This window comes from Gadus chalcogrammus, chromosome 8 (assembly GCF_026213295.1).
Source record: "Gadus chalcogrammus isolate NIFS_2021 chromosome 8, NIFS_Gcha_1.0, whole genome shotgun sequence".
Lineage (NCBI taxonomy): Eukaryota > Metazoa > Chordata > Actinopteri > Gadiformes > Gadidae > Gadus > Gadus chalcogrammus.
Window position 1 is genome coordinate 16,258,037 of NC_079419.1, and position 27,273 is coordinate 16,285,309.

At 48.5% G+C, this 27,273-nt stretch overlaps 1 protein-coding gene across 1 annotated transcript in view; it reads left to right on the top strand.

Annotated features, from left to right (window-relative positions):
• Positions 1-27,273, top strand: part of LOC130387887 (ephrin type-B receptor 1-B) — a 96,201-nt gene that overhangs the window by 16,119 nt on the left and 52,809 nt on the right. The window contains exons 3-4 of the mRNA XM_056597182.1: positions 15,104-15,259; positions 22,660-22,995. Of these exons, the coding sequence (XP_056453157.1) occupies positions 15,104-15,259; positions 22,660-22,995 (492 nt within the window). The remainder of the gene's footprint in view (positions 1-15,103; positions 15,260-22,659; positions 22,996-27,273) is intronic.

Below are 27,273 nucleotides of genomic sequence, written 5' to 3' on the forward strand. Positions count from 1 at the left end.
GATCGGTGTCTGTGTGTGTGTTCGTGTGCGTGTGTATGTTGATAGGGTGTGTCTGTGTGTGTCTATGAGGGTATAAGTATGTGTGTGTGCACGTGTGAGTGTTTTTTAGATGTGCACACGTGTGTTTGTATGCGTGTGTGTGTCTGTGTGTGCAAGTGTGTGCACATGTGTGCGATTACGTATGTATGCGCACATGTGTGTGTGCACATGTGTGCGGGTGTGTGCGAGTGTGTTGCTGGCGCCATGGGTATGTCCTCCTGTTGTGTGTATTCCAGCTTTGTGTTATCAAGCGTGAATAGCACCAGTGTTGTAGACAAAGCACAGCCTGCAGATGCCTGGCCACGTTATCTTGCAGAAACATTTCTGCGGTCAGAGCCACTCCAAGTGGAGCATGTCTGTCCTTAGGTCTCAGCTCATCACCAGAACCGCTGCGATCTGGCTGCTGGAACAACAGCCACAGGGCATGCCGGGTCCTTGTTTACTCTAAACACCCATAACTCATCCTCCGTGGCTGCCAATGTCTCCGTTCTGCCTGGCTCTGCATAAAGATGAAAATAAACTAAATGTGTATCAACTCCTACTTAGTTGGTGAATTTAGCCTCATAACCTTTGCGCGCGAGTCTAAAACTTCCAAGATGCGAGTTTGCCCTGCCTTCTTTCATCACTTCTGAAGTCTCTAGGGCTTTTATTGGTTTGATTTTAATACACACCACACACACACACACACACACACACACACACACACACACACACACACACACACACACACACACACACACACACACACACACACACACACACACACACACACACACACACACACACACACACACACAAACACATTTACCCTACAATAATGGCAAAACGCCAACTCTTTGGTCTTATTTATGTACATAATACTGCACTGTGGTCCTTAGCCAGGTGTATATGTGTATTTCATGAAGCCCAAGAGTGTCACACAGCTTGTGGTGGGTGCTTTTGTAGAAAAAAACAACAGCCTACGCCTGAGTCACGCATCAATGCACATACTGTACCTATGCCTGCACAATTATGCACCCACAGAGGCGGATAAACCCCCTTAGCACTCATGGATGGACACGCAGACACACAAACACGCATACATGCATAGAAAAACAACCCAATCCGATCTCAGGCCGAGCTGTTTGTGCTACTGAGGGCATATGGACCCGGACCAGCGGATAAAGGTCATCCCTGTCCCGGTTTGGACAGTTGGGATGGGGCTAGGAGGAGGTGGGAGGGGGGGGGGGGGGGCAGTCCAGTGTCAGGGGGTTTGTAAACCTACCTTGTGTTTGTCTCTGTGTGACCGAGGGGGATGTGAGGCGGGCTCGATGGGGAGAGGGGAACGGTGGAGATGTTTTGTCTGCAGAAGGTTACACAGAGGATTCTGTAGGTGTGGAGGAGGTGCAGGAATATGAATGTAAGTGTTGGTGCTCGTTGGCGTGTGCTTCAGGTTTTTTCTTGTTCCCAGGGAAGGGAGTCCAACCCTCAGACACCTCGTGCAACAGAGGGGTGGTTGGGGGCGGGGGGGATAATGATCCAAAAAATAACAATCATCCATTTGTCAGAACCCACAATGCATGGTTTCTGCTGCATATTGCACATCCCTGGTCATCAGTTCATCCCCATCCCAAAAAGTGGATTAATCAAGCCAGGGCATACTTCACTGCCTCGATCAATTCCAGAACATTCAGCCATCCACTCTGATTTCTTCGCAGTCCGTTGCTGTGTGTATACCATACAAATGTAAATGAAACGCCTCAGTCCTGAGGTTGCCTTCCAGCTGCTCTACAGTTTGAACAGGACGGAAGGACGTATAGCACGGCGGCTGCTAGGAGTACGGAGGATTTATTGCCCCCTCGCCGTTGCCAGTTGATGTCCTCAAAATAATAGTGTGGCCATTACTTGCAGCGTGCGATGAGGAATGACACACAAACATGGTACTGTGCCAGAGAGACGGGAGAGAGACAGAGAGTGAGACAGAGTGCTTGGGTGCTGTCTTAAAGTGCTATCTCTCTCACTTCAGACCACCCCCCCCCCCCCACACACACACACAAACACACACACAAATACACACACACACACCACACACACACACACACACACATACACTCACCCTGCCATCTCTCTGCTTTAACATACACCTCCTCTTTCTCTCTCCGGCAAAGCCATTTTTTAATCGTTGCTCCTTAACTACCGTTAGATGTATAAAAATAGTGGCAGGTGTGATAAAGAGCGGCTAAGATATGGTAGCCATAGAAATGGGTTTATTGGCGAGCACAGTGTAAAGTCGTAAGGAAACTAAAACATGGGCTAAAAGGGCTTTTAAGTCCTTTTCTCTTTTTCTTCTCATGGCAAATGATGACATATGACATCACCGTGCTTGGAATGAGGTTCAGAGGCGCGGTCGATGACCTCACCGACCTTCTGCTGAGCTCACCCAGCCCCACTCTCGACCCCTTAGCGCCGCAAACCCTTTTACGTTGCCCTCATCCCTGTCGCTCCGAGCCTGGTGCTCACTCACCCCGCCGGGAAGACTTTCACTATCCAGACCCTGTCCCTCTCTGTCTCGCCCCCCTCTGTCTCGCCCCCCTCTCCCTCTCGCCCCCCTCTCTCTCTCTCTCTCTCTCTCTCTCTCTCTCTCTCTCTCTCTCTCTCTCTCTCTCTCTCTCTCTCTCTCTCTCTCTCTCTCTCTCTCTCTCTCTCTCTCTCTCTCTCTCTCTTTCATTCCCCTTTCACTCTCATTCTCAACCTCAGGCCCCCATACTCTCATGCTGCTGTTGTTTTGACAGACTCTTTGTCATGTGTGAACATGTCAGTGATCCACAGTGTGACGCGACACAGACACACTCTGACAGTCAGCGGCGGATCCCAGGGCCACGCCACCAAAGTTCCTGCGCACTTTCTTTCGGGGGAGATAGGGACAGGAGCGAAGAGAGACACCGTTCCCCACTGGCGGGAGTCTGAAATTAGAGGCGGCCTGTCTTTGGCAGAACTGTTTCGCTGTAAACAACGTGTAGCACACGCTCGATTAGGAACCAAATCAGCGGGGGAGACGGCGAACAGTAAAGAGAACTTGTACGTATCGCCACATCCCGGATGTGCATAATGACTCATTCGTCTCCTTAGGCCTCCGGGCTCATTAGCAAGGCCTCCAACCCAGGGGCCCAGATTCTAGGAAACACGGCCATCGCCATGTCTGTCTTTTCCTTTTTTCCCCTCTCGCACTAAGCCTCCCTGAAGTCATTCTGAAAGCATTGGAGTCTCGGTAAGTGCTGCTTAACAGATGTTGAGCAGCCCTTGGATGGAAATGATTGCCTCGAATGCAGCACTCGGGCTTTCAATCGGTCGCCACCTTTGTTATTCGAACACCTCGGCACAACTCGAAAGCGGTTTTATATTAGTGCATTGAAATTATGTATTTTCACGCACAAGATGTGTAATTAATTTCTTATCATCTTGCATCTAAGTGGCATTATGTCTGGAGATGTTCAGCGTTTGGAGACATCTGGCGCTCTTATTTAGGCATTTACCTTGTCTGTGTGTGTGTGTGTTTTGATGATTGCCAACACATGGGATTAGCTGAACAAGCTTTGTTGTGACTTTATTTTCACAGGCAACCTTTGTGTTGTTAATTGAAGTATTGTTGTTGGCATGTTTACGTTATAGTGGAAGCACATTTTTGTACTTTTTAGACTCTCAGTGAGCCATTTTTGCTCGTTAGCCAGCAGGGTGTGCTTATTCTTGGTTTATTTTATGTAATTTCTGTTAAATGAAAGCAGAGAAAATCAAAGCCTTCTTTTTTTAAAACAAGGTTTCTTTTGATCACAAAGGATGGAAAACAAAACTCTCATTTACATAATGATATATTTTTGTTTCGTTTAGTCTTGCCTTTTATTCAGCCTTCTTATCCACCCGTAACATGATGTCCCATACTGGTTTATTTTTAGGGAAATCTTATTTGTGGTGGCTGTAAGGCAATTATACCTCAACATTTTCTTCACTATATATTCTTTTCACTATACACATTAAATGGATGTGCTATGGATGCATGTTGTATTATTCAACAATATACATACCTGTCCGTGTGTACTACGCGCATGCGTATGTGTTTGTGTGCGGGGATTTATGTGCGTGTGCGTGGTAGCAAGTGGGCATCTTTTGGCTAACTGCTATGGATTAATTGATCCAGCCATGAAGTTAATGAGCTAGAGCCTTTTTAAAAGACACAAGTGCTGAGACAGAGGAAACTAATGGTGTCTCGCACGTCTCACAGAGAGAGAGAGAGAGAGAGAGAGAGAGAGAGAGAGAGAGAGAGAGAGAGAGCAGAGGGAGGCCCTATTCATCCTCAAACGTATACGTTATTCATTGCACAATGCCATCGCAGGGTAATTGACAAGGCCTGTAATTGCTGATTTTATTACCCCTACACCGCATCGTTCCTCATGCCGTCCCCATCATCGTCTGAGAGGCTGACGTCTCCCTGACTCACCACCTGTGGAAAAGCTGACACATTTCGCCAGTAATCCCCCCGTGGTTTAATTCAGCCCTGCCGTGAGCGATGTTTAATCCACAGGTCTCGCAATCAAAAGCCCTGCCACCTCTTTTTGTTGGTGTTAACATGGGCGGTGTAGGTTTAATTTCGAAAGCCGAGTTTGTTGGTGCAAAATGTACCTTGTCATAGTCATTGCCTTTTCTCTCGCTGACGGAGCGTTACGACACTTTGATGTTACAAAATAAGAGTTGTATCCAACCGGAGCATGTAGAATCTAGCGCTCTCTCTCTCTCTCGCTCTCGCTCTCGCTCTCTCTCTCTCTCTCTCTCTCGCTCTCTCTCTCTCTCTATCCGGCTCTCTGTCTCTCTCTCTCTCTCTCTCTCTCTCTCTCTCTCTCTCTCTCTCTCACTCTCTCTCTCTCTCTATCCGGCTCTCTGTCTCTCTGTCTCCGTCTTGTTCTCTCTGTGCTTGGCCTTCCAGTGTGCTGCCGGTACAGTACTCTGATGACGTTGGGGAGTCTGCAGCCCTGTGCGCGTCACCTGCCTGCCACACACTGTCCTCTATTAAAACACACACAGACACACACACACACAGAGGTGTCCTTAGTACGTCTCTTTGTCCATACACTTGATGTTGTCAGTACCCTGGCTGGCAAGATAGGTTGTATCCTGGTACTGACCCTGACATCCTCCCCTGTCCCTCTGCCAAGCTGTACATGGAGTGGCCAATGGGCCCACACTATCTGGACGCCACCACACTGTGTGGAGCATAAAGATTGCATGACTCTGTTTGATGTGCGGCAGGAACATAAAGAGCGGGCCAAGCCGCGTGTGTGTGTGTGTGTGTGTGTGTGTGTGTGTGTGTGTGTGTGTGTGTGTGTGTGTGTGTGTGTGTGTGTGTGTGTGTGTGTGTGTGTGTGTGTGTGTGTGTGTGTGTGTGTGTGTGTATGTGTGTGTATGACCCCCCCCCCCCCACACACACACACACATACACACGCATGCACATGCACATTAGATATGATTCATACATACTTCATTCACACACACACGCCAGATTCCCCAGCCGGCCAGTATGGGATGGCATTGGGCTGATATTCAAAGGAGGAGTTGAGTGATCCAACAAATGCTGGCTGTAATGTTGCCATAGTAACAGCCGGCGCAGTGGCGGCACTCGCCGTATAACAAACTAGTATTCCGGTGTCATGGCTCAGACACACAGACGCACACGTACATTCGCACATACACACACACGTTGCTGGCGCTTTCCAGAGTGTACTCAAAACATATCCAACATTTATTATGCATCTTTTTTTTGGGGACAAAATGTGTCTACCTGTAATAATTTCAATAACCAGACACCTGTTCCTTTCATCGCAATTACCAGTCTAGTGGTTGCCGTTTCCTTCTTGACTGAAAGCACTGCCATTCTCACACACACACACACACACACACACACACACACACACACACACACACACACACACACACACACACACACAGAAACACACACGCACAGAAACACACACACACACAGGCACACACCCCTACTTAGTATGTTTTCCAGGACACTGTCTCTCATCTCTCCCAGTTATTTCAGTGCTTCACTGCTCTCTGCAGAGACCAGACTCTTATGGTTTACGCTCAACAAAACACATTTCCTCAGCAAAAATATAAAGTATGTATCCTCCCCACTAGGTGACCGGCTCTCTCTGATTGGGCTTTTTGCGCAGGGCAAAAACACAAACAAAGAAAGTTTGTGTGATCCATATTATTCCCCCATTAACGTGGTTACGGTGTTTGGTATTACCAGTCCCCGGTGATGTAAGAGCCCGGGGGGATTGGCTGGAAGTTGAAAAGCCCTCTCCTAATTGGAGGATATCTGAACATGCTCTTTGGGGTTTCTGGGGGGATTCGGTCGGTCTTGCTTCGTACTATCTGAACACAGGCAGCCGTTGCTGCTATGCCTCACCAAGAGGACAGGTATGTCCAGATCAACACCGCTCGATGCATGACAAAATAGTATGAGGCACTTGTGTGTGTGTGAGTGTGCGTGTGTGCGAGCGTGGCTGTGTGTGTGTGTGTATGTTTATGTGTGTGTGTGTGTGTGTGTGTTTTCACCAAGAGAAGAGCCAGTGACAGGGCCAGAATGGTCAGATGATTAATGACCAGAGGGGAGTGTTGTGGGGGTACTGGAGGGGGGGGGGGGGGGGGGGGGGATCCCATCAGCGCCACAGCGGCCACAAAGCAGACGAGGTGCGCTCCTGGGCTGCACTCTTTCAACCCCCGCTCCTTTTCATTCCTGAGGAGGAGGAGAAGCAGAAGAAAGAGGCAGAGAAGAACTTTCCAGCTTGGCTTTTTTTTTTCCTCACATTCTCTCCACACAAGAGATTAGAAGGTGATGACAGAGACTCCTGAGGCCTCTAGCATGGTGGTTCTCAGGACCCCCCCCCACACACACACACACACACACACACACACACACACACACACACACACACACACACACACACACACACACAGACACACACACACACACACACAGACACACTCACAGACAGACACCCACACACACACACACACACACACGCATACAACGCCTCCCTGTAGGCCCCCAGGCAGCAGCTGTAAGCCCCTCTGGGTTACACTGACCAGAGCCTGTCGGATGATGTCATCACCGTGACCTCTGGATTCCGACCTGGTGGAGGCGAAGAGGAGCTGGCAGGGACGCTGGGAAACGTAAACAACAACAACATAGCAGCATTACATACGAACAACAGAGGGAGATAAATATCCCCTAAAAACTAAAGTAATGAACTGGAGACAAAATACATTTTTTGTCATTCCATCATCAAAAATACCGTTCTATAAACGACCTTAAGCGATGAAAAGGTACATTCCTGCAGACAAAAGTGGAGCAAATACAAAAGTTTGAGCTTCATAAGGTGTTGCCGTTAATGACGTGACGTAACCCTTTTTTTTTTTTACATATCTCCTGAACATTCCTACGCAATGTGCATACTTTAAAATGATTGCATTTTGTTTTTCTCGTGACCTTGTTGCGGAATTAAACACCTGGGTAGAGGAGCATCTCATTATGAGGACTGTGCCTGGAAAACGAACAAGGACAGAGGACTGCGCGCCACGAATACCAATGCGCTGAATCCTTGATTGGCTTTTTCCTCTAGTTTCACTCTGCTCTCTGGCCACGTTCTCTGCTGCGTCTGTCTGTCTGTCTGTCTGTCTGTCTGTCTGTCTGTCTGTCTGTCTGTCTGTCTGTCTGTCTGTCTGTCTGTCTGTCTGTCTGTCTGTCTGTCTGTCTCGCTCTCTCTGTCTGTCTGTCTGTCTGTCTGTCTGTCTGTCTCGCTCTCTCCGTCTGTCTGTCTGTCAGGCCGGTGTTTTCACTGATGTAGTCGACACACACCGTGCATGCACGCATGCATATACTCACACACACAAACACCTACACACATACCCAAACACATATGCACACAAACACAAACGCGCACCCACACACACACACAATCACACACACACACACACACACAAACACACGTCAAAAACAAATAGGCACACACACACTCACACACCCACATACGCCCGCACACACACAAATTCCGTGCAACCAAAACCCAGAGCTGGCTCGACCCCTCTTGACTCAAGTGGGAGAGAGATAGATGGAGGTTTATGAGTGACTGAGCAGTGAAATAGTGAAATTGTGGGTCAACCAGGGGCTTGACCCACCAGAAAGCTTTTGAGTGTGTGTATTTGTGTATGGGTGAGAGAGCGCATGCTTAGGTGGGTGTATGATAGTGTGTGTGTGTGTGTGTGTGTGTGTGTGTGTGTGTGTGTGTGTGTGTGTGTGTGTGTGTGTGTGTGTGTGTGTGTGTGTGTGTGTGTGTGTGTGCATGCATGTGTGTATAGTGGGTGAGGGGATACGTGCATGACTCCAAAGCTGCGGAAGCCTTAACCCCCCCCCCCGATCCAGCCATTGTGACAGATGAGGAGGAGGGTTAAAGGGGTTTCAGAAGGGCTAAGAAGTGGACCCAAGGGTCACTTAAGATTTACTCACAACCCCTTGTTCCCGGGGTCAAACGCCTGCACTGCACATCAGCAGGACCTGTGTCAATCAAACAAGTTTTCGAGATCTGTCGATGCTAGTTCAGTACTTCTTCTGGGTTTCTGGCTAGTTAAACAGCACACATGCCTTTAGGGTTGTCTTGGGTATAAATCTACTCGGAGTCGGGCCAACAGGCAAAGAAAGTCCTCGGAGGATGGGGGATTTTATGGTAAAACTTTAATTGTTTCAGGGGTTTTGGTAGCAAATCCATCAGGTGATCCAACTCCGTTCCCAAGTCCTGCCTCTAAACCACCGTACCTGGTGACTCAAAAAAAACCTTCTAGTATAAAATCCTTTTTCCTGCACAAACCCTAACTCTCTAACTCGGGTTACATTTATAAATAAATATATATATACACGTACATACATGCAGAGTTTCCATTTACGTTTTGATCTTAATGAAATGGCCATACATTCTAAACAAAGGCGTCAGACATGGCGTCTTGCCAATTGCAGGTATAACTGTGATGTATGGATTGCTGAATGCTGCACTATATCAGCGTGCACGGTGCATAACCGACCCCCTCAGCCTTCATTTCCCCCCTCATGCCTTTCAGCCATTGTCAGACCTCCTCTATGGACCAGCGGACCGGCATTCAGGTTCCTAAATGATTCCCAGATCGGATACATGTGGTGTTGGTTTATTTTTTACCTCTTTAATTCGGGTTAATATTGTGTTCACATAAAGGTCACATTCACAAGGGATTGATGTGAGGTTTAAAATGCTAAATTCCCCATTCTTAACTAAAGATTACATTTAAACGCTTACTTTTTAAGCTTACAATAAGCTGCAAAGTTGTATTGTAAGTGTAGATTTAGGAGGTAATCCAACTTAATGGATCTTGATAAAGATTGACATATTTAACCTTATCCCCTAAATGAGAATTTCCTCTTTTACATTATGTTCAAGTATAACTGCATCATTTTATTTCATTCCATGTTGTTATTCTATTATTTTAGTACAACTTCTATGGAACACCTACATCAAATGTACTAAATCAAGTCGTATGTGTGATATATTCCCCTGTGGCATGATTTGGACAATGAACAGACCAGTTGTCAGGAGCACCGGGCCTGAAGTGACTGGAGGGCAGAGCTGTCTCGCTGTGATTAGCAGCCCGCAGTGATTCACAGCTGCCCTGCCGCTGTCAACACATCCGCAGTGAGAGAATGATACAGAGACTGGTGGAGAGACATGGAGATAGATAGAGGGAAGATGGACAGCAGGGGAGGGGGGGAGGAGAGACAGAGAAGAGGAGGAGGGGGGAAAGAGATACATAGGGAGTGAGAGAAGGTATATGGGGGCAGAGAGAGACTTGGAGAGTGAGGGAGAGGGATGAATATAGGCAGAGGACGAGAGAGAGAGAGAGAGAGAGAGAGAGAGAGAGAGAGAGAGAGAGAGAGAGAGAGAGAGAGAGAGAGAGAGAGAGAGAGAGAACAATCATGGGAAGAGAGACATTGAAAGAGCGGAGGGACATAAATAGAGAGAGAGGAAAGATATAGAAGAGGATGGGGAAGGTAGACAGGGTAAGGGATGCATAGTGAGAGAGAGGATGAGCAAGCGAGGAGAGAGGTGCATAGAGTGAGAAGGGAGCTGATGAGACACACACACAAAGTGATGAGAGAGCGAGAGACAGATTGAGATGGAGAGAGCAGGGGATAGAAAGAGAGCAGAAGACAGACGGACAGGGGAGAGAAAGTGAGAGAGAGAGAGAGAGAGAGAGAGAGAGAGAGAGAGAGAGCAAAGACAAGGGGCGCCTACCTGGGATTCCACCTGTCAATCAGGACACAAAACCAACAACATCAGGAGCAAACGAGTAAAACCAAACACAAAATTGAATACGAGAGGAAGCAAACCGTGGCGGTGGGACAGAGGAGGGGTAGAAAAAACAGAGAGAGGTGCGAGGGCAGAGACGGAGCCAGTGCGGAGGGGAGAACAATGGCGGCCAGGGCCCCCAGGAGACCACTTGAAGAGGAGGAATGTTTGGTTTCTCCCCTCGCCGGCAGTTCACTGGTGGGTTACTCTCCCACAGAGGAGACTAATTGCATGTTGATATAATGTTCTCTTCTACCTCCATCCCCTGGAAACCAACACCTCTGATGACTGATACGTCTGTTCGCACCTCCCCACACCTCTCCCCCCCCCCACCTCCTCTTCTCCATGCAAGGTTGTTCAGAGAGAGAGAGAGAGAGAGAGAGAAGGAGAGGGAGAGGGGGAGAGAGAGAGAGAGAGAGAGAGAGGGAGAGGGAGAGGGAGGGAGAAAGAAAGAGACCCAGCCCATCCCTCCTATCCAAATATTAATGAATCAGGACAAGAAAGAAAGTCGGGCCGTGTTCCAAGTGCGATGAGGCGTTACGAAAACATGGCCCACTGTTGCATTGCTCTTTGAACAAGACCTGGGAGGTTACCAAATATTATTTGCAAATCATTCATCTCATCGTTTTTTCTCTTTGTGTGTGTCTCCCTCACTTTCTCCCTCTCTCTCTCTCTCTCTCTCTCTCTCTCTCTCTCTCTCTCTCTCTCTCTCTCTCTCTCTCTCTCTCTCTCGTTATCTCCATCTTTCTCTCTCTGCATTTCTCTCTCCCTACCCAACCTATCTCTCCTTTTCTCTCTCTCCCTCTCACTCTCGCTCTCCATCTCTCTCTCTGTTTGCCCTTCTCATCTCTGGAGCAACAGATCAGTAAGCAGCTAATGAATGAGGGTATTGGGTATGATTTGTGATCGTATTAAGAAGGTCAATTAGTAAGAAAAGCCTCCACTTGGCTCCAAAGCAGAGATTCACAGAATGTAATTCAGTTGTCCGCTAGACTGGCATGGGCGGCGTTTTCTGATAATGTTATAAATACAAATTATCTTTATTTATGAAGTGCTTTTCATCTTTGAATATCTAGTCTTTTAGTGGTTGCATGTGTGTGTATGTGTTTGTGTGTGTGTGTGTGTGTCTGTGTGTTTATGTGTGTGCCTATCATGCTCCCACCTAAAGTCTGACTGTATGGAGGCTCTTGGCATCTCCTAATGTTGAGAGTAGAGCTATGTAATTGCCACTGTGGAACATATGCTGCCCAAGTGCCGTAAAATGTGGCAGGGCAATCTTATTTATTAAGGGGTCAGCCGTGGCGGTATATGTGTGTGTGTGTGTGTGTGTGTGTTTGTGTGTGTGTGTGTGTGGACCCACTCTAGGAAGTACTTTGCTGGCAAACGCTAGTCTGGATATAGTGGTCCGATGCTTGACTCCTACTTGAGAGGATGTTGGTCCGAAACGCCAGTGTCTGCAGTCCACTTGTAGCCATCCCTTGAGCAAGACACCCAACCCCTGCCTTGGTTCCGTAATGATGTAAACCTGCACATATTTACGAAGAAAATGTGCTGCTTCAGGAATAAGTAATTCTGTCGGCTGAATGACGAAATGGTACTATTTTGCATTCAGGGTGCATACATGCGCGCTGGGGAGCAGATAAAAGGAACAGCAACACAAGGAGAATGCTGTTTGCTTTCATATGATGCCCATTGCTGTGGTGTGCGGCGCATTCTGTGCGTATTTGTTTGTGTGTGTGTGTGTGTGTGTGTGTGTGTGTGTGTGTGTGTGTGTGTGTGTGTGTGTGTGTGTGTGTGTGTGTGTGTGTGTGTGTGTGTTTTTGTGTATGTTTCTGTGTGTGCGCGCGTCTGTTTGTGTTCATAGCATGCGTTTGCATTCGTCCATGCTCCAACAACATTTGCCTGGAGGCCAGGCAGGAACGCTATCTCAGACAGTTGATTCAGCATAGCATCCACCGCCTCATTCTCTCTCTCTCTCTCTCTCTCTCTCTCTCTCTCTCTCTCTCTCTCTCTCCCTCTCTCTTTTTCCCTGTTGTTCTCTCTCCCTCTTTCTACCATCCCACGACAACGCTCAAAGCCGGACTACAGCCTGTTGGTGATGGTATGACCGGAGGGTAGGAGACAGAAACAGAGATGTACGCACACGCACACGTACACACCTCAAACCCCATTAAAAACAGCCCTATTGTAATGGGCCTGATTTGTTTTTCTTCCAGATCTGAAATGATGGGAGACATGAAGACAGAGTGTGCGCGTGTGTCATATAGTATGCATGACTATGCGTCTCTCTGTGCCGCTGTGCCTGTCTGCAGTAGGCTGTCTCCTTGCACTCGCCTCCTTTTTCTCCTTTATTCGTGCAGCAAGATGATGACGCATTAGTTCCCTCCCGTAGAAAATGAATTTTTGATGTTTTACTATCTAGTAATCTGCGATACCCTTGAACGTTATTGCTTCCTGAAACGACTGAACAGGTGGTGTGTGCTTCCACATATGGAGTGGACATTTTTAAAGAGCCTCTATTGCATTTTTACTTTTTGGAGGAGGTTGAACCTTTAAAATCCCACGGTTCAATTTTGTGGAGCAGGCTTTCGAAACAGACCCATCAATTGCACTTTACTACAGGCATGCCATAGAGTCTTACCAGGAAATAAAGCAAATAAAAGCAGTGCTCTTGTTTGTTTCATCTCCGTTGCTTGCTTCCTCCTCCCAGGATTTATCCCGCTCACATCTCAGTACTTAAGTTTCAGTGTGCCCCTGAAAGGTGTGGACCTTGACGGCAGGTCGCTCAGTTAGTCTGCACATATCTGCCCCAGGAGGTCAAATGTCAGCCATTGGGCAAGGGTGGAGGCAAGGTCGATCTCAGTGCACACAAACATACAGACACACAGACACCTGTACACAAACAAGAGCAGACAGATGCCAATCTGTTTGTTTTGGGTTACCCCCCCCCCCCCCCCCCCCCCCCCCCCCCCCCCCCCCCACCCCCCCCCCCCCCCCCTCCCCATCCATCCGTCTTTCTGCAATGTCTGCAGCTCCCTTTCCTCTTGTGAAGGGCCCCCGTGGTCGGCCTGGAAGGACTCGTAAAAATGAAAGAAGGAAAAACCTTCTGTGTTTTACACTCTTGTAAAATTACATGCTGGACTTCCTACCGCTTATTGTAATGAAGCATAAAATGTTTAATTAAATCTTAAAAGCCTGTTGATATGAGGGTCTAATGGCTGTTGCAGATGTTAGCTAATGCACTGCATTCTCAAGCACTTAACCAATCAGAACGTAGACCCAACTAAAAGTTATCCCTGGTCCTTAAAACGAATCCAGTTACCAACGGCTGAATACATATATCTGCAAATCTGAAGAGTGGCCTCTCAAGCTAAATTCAATAAAACACTTTTGTATCAAGTTCATTTTTTTTATTAATTCAACTTGAAATGATTACTCTGGTTCAAATAAATAATAAAATAATCCGCCAACGCTTTGGCTCTCATGCTTCCATTATCACCCAGTTCCCACCGCAAATGGCAGATCCCATCACGCCTGGAACCCGCTGCACGATACCAGCGCTCAATTCCGGTCTTATCGGAGCGCCCCTCGTACATTCCACACCGCACCACCCAGGCTCTCGTGTCACACTCATAAAACTGTCTTGTCTATGACAAACCAAGGATAACACACAGACATGCACACAACCGCACACGCACAACTACGCACTTTTGACCTCACAGGCTTAAGCGCGTCTCCCATTTCCCCGCGCTAGTCAAAGCTGTTACAATCTCCTTTACTCCGACAAATAGGAGCAGATAGGGACCCCATGAGCTGCTTGTCCCATTAAATTTATATCCCAGTTTACTTCCACCACTGCTTCGTCTCCTCACCCCCCTCCCCCCCAAGTGCGACTGTGGCGCCCGCTAAAATATTAGACATTCATCACGGTTATTATGGGCAGTAAATCCTTCATCCGCAGTGCAAGAAATTCCCTGCATCTTTCCCCATTGGTATTGTCTTTATTATTCTACTTTTGGGATAGGGTTGGATAAAGGAATGGATTTCTGTTATCGCCTGAACGGCAGCGCGATGGGGGGGATCAGCTGTCAGTCGCCCATCTCTCCCCTCCAATTTAGCTCCATCTCACGATTTACATGATGAGAGTAAAGAGGCAGGGAATGTCCCACTTTGCTGGGGGAAAGGCCAGCTAGGGGGTTAAGAGTTTGGGGGGGTTCAGGACTTCGAGGAATGGATGAGTGAAGGCGGTTGATAGGGTTTGATGAGATGCGCGTGCGCATGCACATGCACACTCACGCAAATGCCCACACACAGTGAGGCAACCACAAAATCATCCAATTATGAAGCAATTTTTAGTGCTCTTAGTACTCTAAAAGTCTCTCTCTCTCTCTCTCTCTCTCTCTCTCTCTCTCTCTCTCTCTCTCTCTCTCTCTCTCCCTCCCTCGCCCACGCTTTGTCATTGTCCCTCTCTCTCTCCCCGTGCCTCTGCGTCCTGCGTCCTCGACTTGGCCATCTACCCCTCGTCTCTCCCTTGTATCTCCTACGGACGTCAAGTGTACACCCGATCGCCGGCCTCTGCCTGGACATTTCTGTTGCCCCATTGCCCCCGTGTCTAACCGTTATCTCTGCTGTCTCTCCTCTCCCCCCTCTCTGTGCAGCGTGTCCCCCAGGCACCTTCAAGTCCAACCAGGGGCCAGGCCTGTGCCTCCAGTGCCCCCCCAACAGCCGCTCAGCGGGGGAAGCCGCCACCGTCTGCATCTGCCGCAACGGCTACTACCGCGGGGACGCCGACCTGCCGGACGCGCCCTGCACAAGTACGTCGTCCCCCTCGCACGTGTACACTCACACGCACGCACGGACGCACATGCACACGCACGCGCAGCCGCACATGCACACGCACGCGCAGCCGCACACACACATGCACAGTCACACAAACACACACGGACACGCACAAAACAGTCACACGTCACACACACACAAACACACACGCGCACATGCACGTGCCCACGCACAGACAGACACACACCCACATACACACGTTTACCCATATAAGCAGGCCCATTCTCCTGTGAACTGAGACTTTTATTGAGCTGGCTGCTTGTTGATGAACAAATAAAAAGAAAGAAATATATTTCTTTTATCGCTCTTGATTTGCAGCCCTTACTTGTTTTAGTTTTTAAACCCCTTAAAAGATAGCAACTTGTCTCTCCCTCTTAATATTCGCCTTCACCTCTCCTCTATTACTCTCCCAACATCCCCTGAGGTCTTAATTACTCTCAGAACTGTCCTGCCTGGGGTCTACTGAAGTTGCCACAACTATTCCCCTACTGCTCTGAGTAACTGTGCCGTGATGTACAGGGCCGGCCTGTCCACATTGACACACAATTACATCGGAGGAGGAACATTGTTGTCCCCGTACACAGACCATCCACCAATTATTCTAGCATTTCCAACCTTTTTGTTAAGCTTTCTTTCCTGTAAAGGAAACTATGAAAGCATCGATGTAGTTAGGCATTCACTTGGTCTGATATTCTTATGAAGCCGCTGTCGTACCAGCTTTTGAACAGGCATGGAAACATTCTGTTCTTCTTTCTGTTATAAAACAGAGTTTGCGTCGTTCATTCCTTTTCGCTGAAATGCCTATTCCTCCCTCTCTGTCCTTGCATTCAGTTGAATTGAATGGAACCGACATGTTTATTTTAAGACAATCAAAAGGTGCCTTAAAGCTCTCCTGGTACCCCGATGTGGCATTTACTGTATGTCAGTTAAAAAAGACTTCCTCTGCCTATACACACCTCTGGGCTACAGATACTCTCAGTGGAACCAGTGCCTCAGTCACCTTGTGCATTTGTTCCTGCCTTCCTACGGTGTACTATTTGCCTCTCCGGTGAGTTCCTGTAAACTCCATCAGGTGTACAGTTTGTCTGCAGCTTGAGGCCGTCTATTTTCCCTCAGCGCACAACTGTTCCCCGCTTTGTCTAAAAATATTCCCACTGGTCACTGTTGAGCTTTTTCTGCAAAGCAGCCTGCGCCAACTTTTTAGTTTTATTACCTTTTCTTCATCTATCATCTTGTGGGTAGGCTCCACACTCCCTTTTTGATTCATTATTTATTTTATGTGAACCTCCCACGTATCCAGTCCACCCCTATAAATTGTGATAATGCCATGTGGACTTGATTTCGATCTATATTATCATTTTACAAAGACGTGAAACTCGGCTTCCCTCATAAAGAACCCGATGCGCTTGGCATTATGAAAATATTATTTCCATTTTCATGGACTCCCAAATGCCAGCGTGAGTTTGACATTTTTGTTTCTCACATTCCCCCCTTTTAACCATCTTTTTACGGACTTGAAATCCAGCCATGTTAACAAAACCGCCTTATCCCATTTAAAGACCTCTCTGATCGCTGCAGTCCAGGCTAGGGTTCGCTTGATGTCCGCCGTGGCCTTGATCTGGGCAGGGATCGCCACTGAGATCCTCCAACAGAGGAATGTTCTCAATACTGCCAGGCCGCTGATAAGAGGGCTCTTACAGTCACCCCGAATCAGGCCCAACGCTTCAACCGGCAAGAAAGGTTATTCACATGCTAGCCTGGCCTAAAGCGGCGCAAGGTGTGTATGAGTGATACAGATCTGGTCTGATGAACATTTCTGATGGATTGGCCCCCGGCTCTCCCTGGCAGCAGGGGAGCCTCATATTAATGAGAGAGAGAGAGAGAGAGAGAGAGAGAGAGAGAGAGAGAGAGAGAGAGAGAGAGAGAGAGAGAGAGAGAGAGAGAGAGAGAGGTTGAGAGAGAGAGATTGAGCGAGAGAGGTTGAGCGAGGGAGAGAGGGTAAGAGAGAGAGAGAGAGAGGGTAAGAGAGAAAGAGAGAGAGAGAGAGAGGTTGAGCGAGGGAGAGAGGGTAAGAGAGAGAGAGAGAGAGAGAAAGAGAGAGAGAGGGAGAGGGAGAGGTTGAGCGAGGAAGAAAGGGTAAGAGAGAGAGAGAGAGAGTGAGGAGAAAGAGAGGGAGAGAGAGAGGGTGAGAGAGAGATATTATCGCCCATCTCCTCTCCTCGGCTGCTCAACATACAGTGACCTTTGGGAGGTTTCCTGGCGCCCTTTGGAATCAGTAGCAGACCATTTCGCTCACTCTCCCCCCGATGTCCTCCCAGACTGACGTATGCTCTCCTCCCCCATGGGGCGCTATCAGCCTCCTATCTCGGCTACCTGCTGCCCCGGTGGGCTTCTCCCAGCGTGAGAGTCTGCGCAGGGGACAGGCTCGGTAGCGAGCAGACAGGGGGTGGGATGCAAGGTGGTGGGTGGTTGGGGGGGGGTAGCTGATTAGTCCATGGGGAAGAAGGCATGCGGAACACCAGGGGCCCACCGCGAGGAGAGGGAGAGAAGGGAGGGTGATGGGGGAGGAGAGGGGGAGAATGGTGGGAGACCGGGGAGGAGAGGGGGAGAATGGTGGGAGAGCGGGGAGGAGAGGGGGAGAAGGGATGGAGACCGGGGAGGAGAGGGGGAGAAGAGTGGGAGACAGGGGGGAGGGGGGGGGGGGGGATGGGGCGCAGATAGAATAGCAGAGCTAGAGCCAGGAGCAGCATGGGGATCTTGATGAGGAGGTTGCTGCAGGCACAGACAAAGAGTCTGGGGAAGACATCCATCTGGTGCTTTACTAGGTATGATAGGTCGGGACAACAAACACACAACCCCCTAATGGCGTCCTCAGCAGGGGGAGGGATGTGTGTGTGTGTGTTGTTTCATTCTTGACAAAGTAATCATTGTGTTCCACACAAATTGAAAGCAGACATGCAAGGGAACTTTGAGGAACTATTACAAGTCAATGATTCCGTACTCAAACGGGGGTTTGTGTGATGGGTTTGCAGGCATTCCTGGTTTGAACCACACTTATTTAGGATTGGGTGTCTCACCCCGTTAAGCCTTGTTGTCTGAAACTTCTGATCTCGGGGTAGACACAAACACTGGCTTTTTTTCCCGCAGGAAGGATAAACTACATGAAAGAACAACAGGGCTATCTGTTTGGCCATTCCCCCCATCTCCTCCTCCATATTGTTTTCCTCTCCTTCACTCCTGTATTCAAAGTGTGCGCTCCTCTCCTTGTTCTCGTTTCAAAAACAAAAAAGGGGGTGAGTCGAGCATAGCTTTTCAGAACTTCTCTCGACCACCTCACCCCTCTGTTGTCGTTTTGTGGTGTTGTCTGTGAAGCTGGGAGAAGAGGTTTCCCAGAATGCAAAAAAAAAGTCAACTGGAGCGCTTCCTTCCTTCCGTAATCGAGTTGTAAAAGTCGGAGCCAAGCTAAGTAGACAAAAAAGTACCGCCCATTAGAAGCGCTTCCTGCTGGAGAGACGGCTTGCAGATGAAAATACATCGAGGTACAGGTATTTCCTAACAGTTAAAATAAAAAAAAACACTGGTACCCTGGAATCTACAACCGCTTGTTATGATTGGCTGAAACTGTGCTCACAGTTTGTTTGGCACCGATCGGTGTTTGCTTTGCCTTAGGATTGGTTTCAGTGTTTGGTTGTAGTAGTTTAGGAGGGAGATCATTTGATTCGCAATAGCTATTTATTTGGTAGAAGTCTTATTTGTATTTTTAAGAGACTAGTAAATTCTGGGTAAGAAGAGTTGTTTATATAGTTGACCCTAGTCTGTAAAAAGAGAAAGATAAAAATAAAAATATATATCTTTAGTATTGTCAATCATGTTGGTTCCAGACCCACCCTAGCTAGGTTACAAGGAGATCACCTGACAGCATGTTTGGGTCTCTCTGTCTGGGCTGCCATTGCGCTGTGTCTGGTGTGGGAAAACCAAAGTGCACACTGACTCCTTGTTTGTTACCAGGAAAGCACATGCGGCTTAATGTGCCGTCTCTGGGGACCGGGAGAAGGCTTTGATATTTCCCACAAGCCTCTCAACCTCCCGTATCACAGACAGACTCACCTCACGCACACACACCGAAACACAAACACACACCAACCACACATATGCAATCCCTCAATACCCCCTTTAATCTCTCACTCTAGACATCCTTGGTACGTCTTCGCCCTTAAAACATGTTTCATTACATCCCTCACCGTGACACTTCATCATCCCCCCCCCTCTCCCGCCCGCCCTATCCCCACACACAGGGACCCACTGCGGGGGCCCCGAGAGGCCCTGTTAAGACGTCTGCAAAGCAAACACAGTGGAAGGGGAGAAGGCATGGAGAGAGGGCTGGTGGGTGTCGGGTAGGGTTGGGAGCAGGGGGGGGGGCACCGGTCCATCTAGCTGGGTGGCTGGGTAAACAAAGTGGCAGAGTGTTTATTTTGCGGCGGTGATGATGTGGCTGGGGGGGGGGGGGGGGGGGGGGGGGCTGGTGCTGTTGGCGGGGACTGGATGGGGTAGGCTACGGTGCTTAAGGAAGGGGGTTTAGAGGACTTGATGTTTTCCAGCCTAGAGTGGAAGCAAGCGAGTGGGGGAGGTATGGTGTGGCACCCTTTTTGTTCAGCCCCAGCTCCTGTGCTGAGGTGTTCCGCTCCGCTGGGGCGGCGGTGGACGGCCCATCCATCTCTGTATCCACCTGCCTGGCTTGCAGCATTAGGAGCCAGAGCAGCAGTAGCAGGGAGCAGGGGGGCCGCGGCGGTCGTCACGGTTACCCCATGAGTCCCAATCACTGCTCAGCTCAGACCCCCATGTCAGCGCTAAGGCAGATATAAGGGGCACACGGTTCAATTGTTCCCAAGTTTTTCCCCTGGAAGCGCATGGCGGGAGGTCATTGTGTGCGTGCGTGTGTGTTTTTGTGGGTGTGCGAGTGTATCCCCGGAGACAAAGCGCTTAATGAGGTGAACTATTTCATACTTAATGTAAAGCCAAATGCTAAATGGCCTTAACTGGATTAGTCTTGCTGTGACACTCTGTGCTATTTGGCTGACGATGAGGATTTTTTCTTTTTCTGGACCCCTGAGATATTAAACCACAGAATTCCCCTCTAGCGCTGTGGAAAACTGCGTCATGTGACGCAAGACTTTTGGGTACCAACGGCGCAGGGGGGGCGTCTGTGTGGTTAGTGGCGTTGGCATGGTGCGGGCAACATGTACACGCAATGACGGCAGAGTGGCGTGGCTAAGTGAATGCCTGGTTTAGAGGGCTGTAAGTAACGCTGGCGACAAATTAAATCCTGTGGCAAATTAAAACAGCCCAGGGCCCCCCAGTAATGGCCTCCAAATCACCGGTTAAGTGGCAGTCACATCTCATTTCTCATTCCCTTTCTGCATATGGGAGGCTGGGCTCTGATAGCGGCCAGCACATAGGATTGGGGCCTGACTCACCCCTATTTATTTATTTATTCGTTTTTTTTTTTTTTTTGTCATCCACAGTATGTTGTTTGAGCACATTGATACAGACAGGGAGCTCATGGGGGCATGAAAGCAAAATGGCCAACGTGCAGCTCATGTGTAATTGCCTCACGTGGATTTTCCGCATGACAACGGGCGTATTTATTTGTTCCCGCGTGCGGATGCGAGGCCGCGCGGACGGCCTGGGATTGATGATGCGGGCAGTGCACACGGGAACACGTGAAGTGACTCTCTTGGAATCCCCAGGAGGAGCGAGGGGGAAGTTGTCCCACTTTCTTGATACAGCCGATTTCTGCCAACACACACACTATTAGGGTCTGTACACTACAGTGGTTGTGTGATGGCGACACGCAGCGCCAGTTCTCGCATGTTTCATTGCTCTTCATTTCTCTCTCTCTCTCTCTCACTCTCAAACACTCTCGTACTCTCCATCACTCTCTCTCATTTATCCTTTTCCTATCTCTCTCGCTCTCACTCCTTGATTGTCTCTCTCTATGTCTTCCTCTTCAGGCCCATGGTAGCCATTTTTTTCTCTAACCTAAATAGGTATTTTCTATAAATGGCCGTTATGTATCTGCAGGACATAATAGGTGCACCCATCTGCACTCACTCCCTTCCCATTTCTGCAGTGAATGCTGACCGCCCTGTGCAAGGGGTCCGGGGTCGCCTTGGTAACACTGGTGAACTGTCCTTGGTGTGTGTGTGTTTGTGTGTGTGTGTATATGTTCCGGATGCTGCTTTGTCCTGTGGCTTTGCGGGCCAACAATGATCCTTTGTGTGTGTGCTGACAGAACTAACCACTGCCCTCTGTTTCAGAATAGAATCTGAATATAAGTCTCTTAAAAAAAAAAAGACTTCCTAATCTTCAGTTTATCATTGAGCGCTGCCAAGCCAATCCTGTAAATTGTGCATGTTATTATCCCCTGGCATGTGCCAAGTCATTTCAATCATCCACAAGAGGAAATTAGAGTAGGAGGAGGGAGGGGGAGAGGAGGGGAGAGGAGGGGAGGTGAGAATGGTGAAGGTAAGGAAAGAGACATCCAAAAGGAAATAAGAGGAGAATAAGAAAGAGTGTGTTGGAAAGAACAGTTATGAATTGAGAGAACACGTTGACTTATAAATAGCAAAACTCATAACAAGTCTGGGACAATTCAAACGAAAGGTTCACGGCAAGTGCAGTGGGCTGAGGTGTCTGTTGTTCCGTGCCCTGGTAATCATCCACCACTCAAACCAAAACAACCGATGCACTATTTCCAGATTTCTTTCTCTCGTCTCAGTGTCAAATGTGGGCTCTGCTCAAGCTGCTGGACTACGTACAAGGGAATGAGAGCTTGAATCCTGAGAGGCCCTTGCTTGATAAGAACACTCGACGCAACACTGGCTTCTACTTAACACCCAATGTTTGATAGACACGGGCGTCTCACTGTGTGATCTGCATTTGTGAGTGAGCGGAATAAATTAGCATTCAGAATGTGCCCGTCGTTAAAAAAAATACATGTAATCATCCAAAAAAACCTTGAATCCTCAAAGCTGACTAAATGTGCACACAGTCCAGGCGAGAGGGACTGAAGTTGACAACATGTTTAAGTGTGCACCGGGCACCCACGCACACATCACCGCCACTCCTACTTTTCCATTTCACATTTACTCAAACATCAAACAAGGGCTTGTGAAGCAACACAGATACACCCCCCATCACTAAAGACACACACACACGCACACACACACACACACACACACACATACACACTCCAACAATATGTTGACGAAATGTGCCTTGCAAATACAAAGACGACCCCCCCACCACCACCACATATCCGGCCTTCCCTCTCATCCCCGCCGCTTCCCCCGGGCCCTCGCTCTGTGTCCTCCAGGTGTGCCGTCGGGCCCGCGCAACGTCATCTCCATCGTCAACGAGACCTCCGTCATCCTGGAGTGGCACTCGCCCCGGGAGACGGGGGGCCGTGAAGACGTGGTCTACAACATCGTGTGCAAGAAGTGCCGCTCGGACCGCCGCTCCTGCTCCCACTGCGACGACAACGTGGACTTCCTGCCCCGGCAGCTGGGCCTCACCGACACGCGCGTGTTAATCAGCAACCTGCTGGCTCACACCCTGTACAGCTTCGAGATCCAGGCGGTCAACGGGGTCAGCAACCGGAGCCCCTACCCGGCCCAGCACGTCTCCATAGACATCACCACCAACCAGGCCGGTAAGGACGCAGGCCCCCTCCATCTCAACCCTTGTTGTTGTGGTGGTGGTGGTGGTTGTTGTTGTTGCTGTTGTTGTTGTTGTCAAGGGGATTTTATTTGTATTGCCACCTTCATCATAGTTACAGTCTCCAAGGTGCTTTGGAGGGCCGTATTATATAACATCCCATTAACCCTGTGGCCTTAAAAGGCCTTGATAGCCCTTAAATGAGGGAGGAGACCTTGAGAAGGCCCACAGCAGAGGAAGTCCTCCTTCCAGGGATGCTTAGGACTGCAATGGGTGCAGAATTGGGGAGACGTATATGGGTAGCATAAAATCAAGCAGCATCAGGGGTTATGCTGTAGAAATGATTTGATTCATTATGATCTTTTTTTTTATGGGGGCAGCTTAGGTAATGGTTAACATCAAATATTATGGGGGGAGGATTGGCTAAGATTCCCCGGTTCTGGTTCTGTGATCTCTGTGGAGGATGTCTCTTAAGGAGGGTGTAGGGCGTGAAGTGGGACTGTGGCGGAGCAGCGGAACACTGAAACCCAGACTCCTTTACTGGGTCCCACTCACACCAAAGTAAAGTGGCACTCCGTGCATCACTGAGTGTTTGGGTGGGAGGATTGGGCAAAGGATATGAAAGAAGCCGTAACATAGTGGCAGGACTTCAGACCCGGACACGCGGTGCGCCGGGTGCGGATGTGCGGGTGAGAGAGGCGCATGAATGATGTCCTCTGCCCCCGATTCTCGTCTCTTTGAACTCTGCTGGGTTTTATTTACATATTAAGGCCGCATGAAAGATGGACCGATGTTGCCTGCGTCATCAACAAACATTCCAAAAAATTCCTCATTTATTATTTGGCTTTCTGCTGATCCCGGCTCAGACAAACTTGTGATAGTTTATGGAGCCACTCGTGTTGAGGCTAGCAGCTCCGGGGACCCCGTGAAGGGCCTCTTGCTCCCAAGTCTGGGGTCTTTCTTTACTTTTGTTTTTGGAGCCACGCACGGCTGCCAGTCCCAACAACCCTCCCTTCATGGACGGCTGCGCCCCGGTCTGAACACGTCTGTAAATCGTCCAACTCAGATTTTTTTCCGGCGGCCTTGCATCGCCGGCTCAATCGACTTGCTCGCTCACCGCACGCCCCGTGGAGGAGTCTCACAAATGATAAATATCCAAAGTCTAGAGGCGGACCAGCTCAGATATGGTTGAACTAGGCGTTGGACTTTTTTTTCGCTTCATAATTGTTTCGACCAATCATGTAGCTGGAGTTGTGGGATCTGAAAGCGCGTTGGTCGGGCAAACGGCCAGCGCTTAAACTGTAGAACCGTTTCTGTGAAGGTTCCAAATCCGCACCAAGTGGACTGGCCACTCCAGAAATGAACGTATCAAAATCCCATTCTCAAGGCCTCATCCACTCGAGCAAATGATTTTCCGTCGGTAGAATATCCCGGTAATGAAAAAGGTAACAATGCGTAACTCAACCTCTTGCAGTTTTGGGTCCCGTCACAGGCTGTGCAGTCTCCCCCCCAGAAGCTCTGCCATAACATGGTAGAACTGCTGGATCCGAGATTACTTTAGCGTTATGCAGGTTCGATTCCCACCTGCATTCCTATGTGCTACGTATCATTCCCCTGTCTTTCAACGATTTCATGTCTCTCTTTGCCTTCCTTTCCACGAGGGCACAGGAAGCCCATGGAAATACTTTATACAGACAGGAAGAAATAGAATTCTTTCTCAATTCTGGGCTAAAATATCCGGGAGTACGTGTTGGCAGTGGTCCTGCTCCGCACAGTAGCCTGAGTGGGGCTAATAGCTGCCTGTGCAGACCAGAAGAGGACAGGTTGGGCTGTCTGGAAGGCTCTCAACAGCCCTTCTACTGCAGCGGGGGGAGACTCTGCCTCCACCTCAGAGCCATGTGTTAAAATACAAAGATAAGCACGTTATTTTTATGGATACGTAATCATAAATGTATATTTAATAATGTATTTTAGTGTACATCTAATTGCATGCCTGTGAATGTGTGTCCAAGCGTTCGTCATTAATAAGCTATTTTCAACCTTCTTTTTATCTAGATGTGTGTGCAAGCATGTACATATATGTGTGCATGCTTCACATGTGTGTATTTATGTGTTTGTGTGTGTGTGTTCGCATGATCGTGCTCCTGTAGATGCATGCATCCTTTCTGTGTATTTGTGTTTGTTTGCCTGACGTGTGTTTGTATGCATGATTGTGCTCCTGTCTATGCATGAATCATTTGTGTATGTGTGTGTGTGTGTGTGTGTGTGTGTGTGTGTGTGTGTGTGTGTGTGTGTGTGTGTGTGTGTGTGTGTGTGTGTGTGTGTGTGTGTGTGTATTCCTGAGCGTGTGTGTGTGTGTGTGTGTACACAGTCTGCAATATTCTCCTTGTGATGAAATATGAACTAAAGCATCCAATGGAAATGACAGTCCAAGGATCCTCTCTGCTGGCTAGAGTGTGTTATTTCTCCTTCCCCTATTGCTATTCTTCTGGACTCTGACTTTGTACACAGTAGCACCTACCAAGGGACTTCATTCTTGACCAAGTGGAACATTTAAATGGGGGCCCTTTTCATTACTATTACTATTGTGTTCACTTTCTTCCTTGGATGACAAAGTCCTCCGCAGTACTCGCCGATGGGAGCAAATATCAGGCATGAGGAGCAACGGAAACAGGGAGAAGACAGGCCTGTCAGTGGATTCATATTGTCAGTGGGGAGGGGGAGAGTTGTGGCCCTGGCCCTTTTCTTTGATTTGAGTATCTTATTTTTTGCATTTCACACCACTGCGAGTTGTGCAGGACCTGCGTGTAGGATATATATGAGGGTTAATGGATAGCCGAGAGAAAATGTGTCTCTTATATTCACCTTATGTTATATAGGGTATATATGGATTTAGAAACTGACATGATGCAATAATGTATACTGATTGGTTTACCCGTTCCCCGTGCATTTGACTCCGAAGTCATTCCATCAGCGCTTCGCATAACCAGAGAATGATGACTCTCTCCAGGAGTAAAACTGAGTGGAATCAATTAGACCGTCAAACCAATCTTTAGGGTGGCTCTTCCTAATGGGGAAGCGATGTTCAGCAGCAGTTGTTTGATTGTAAACACTGTGAAGTTGCTCAGGACATCCATATTGAATGATTTTTCAAAGCTCTCTCTGTGTCTCTGTGATTTCCTTTATCTCCATGGGGGAAGAGCATCATTTCCGGTAAGGCCTAATTTCCTGTCAAATGTAAGCTGCGTAGGTCGGAAGGCAGCTGTTCTCTCCGCTGTTTAAACAACTTACTTACATTAAGCAATTCCAAGATGGCGGAATCTACACACGTCTGGTATCGCGATTCGCGAGACCATGAATGCATTGGCTTAGAGCTGAAAAGACAATGAACCTCTTGAACGTAACCCTTATCCTATCCAAAAGTCCCTAATAGTCGTTTTTGTCCCAGAGTTTGACATCGAGCAATAATGGACTGCTTAATGAAATTGTTGAGAAGTTAACTAAGCTGGAAGGCATACAGTGTATGATGACAGCCACTCTCTAAGGAATGCAATGAGTCAGCAAGACAGTGTTTGTCTGAGAAGAAACCAAGATACTAAATGGAGTCGGGACATGGCAGGAGAGTGAGAGAGAGAGAATGAGAGAGAGAGGGAGAGGTAGAGAGAGAGAGATGGGAAATGGAGGATTGTTTTATATTTTCAGAGGGAAAAGAAAACTTGAGTCAGAGTGAAGGAGAGGAAAATGAGGGAGCAAATAGCTCTGATTATCAGGTTGGCATAATGGAGCTAACTGTCCCCAATTGACAGGCTAATAGCTCTCCTGACATATAGACGCTAGAGGAAGCAATGGCTGCACCTATTGTTGCCCGTCTCGCTGCAGTAATGAGGTGTCTGGCAGCGGTCGACCCCACCAGCCGGGGGCCCGGGGCCCCTCGCTCGGACCTTTTGTAGCCAAGTAATTGCTCTGTCTTCAGTTTTCCGTGCAGGGATTCATAGGTGGATTCGGACGAGCCGGTAAAGGAACGAAGATACTCTGATAATAAATATAAAAAGTAGTGGAAACACCGGAGACGAAACAGAAGAGGTCTCTCGATGCATTTGATCTAGGATAGCACCTAGGGAGCTGTATCGCTCCACGTGTAGAGGGTGGTGTAAACACTACCAGGGTTAGAGGTGCCATTTCCACTAGGGTTGCTCATACTATGAATGTATGCACGCACGGTATCGTGTTTGACTCTATGGATAAAAGCCTCCACCGAATGGTAGATCTATAT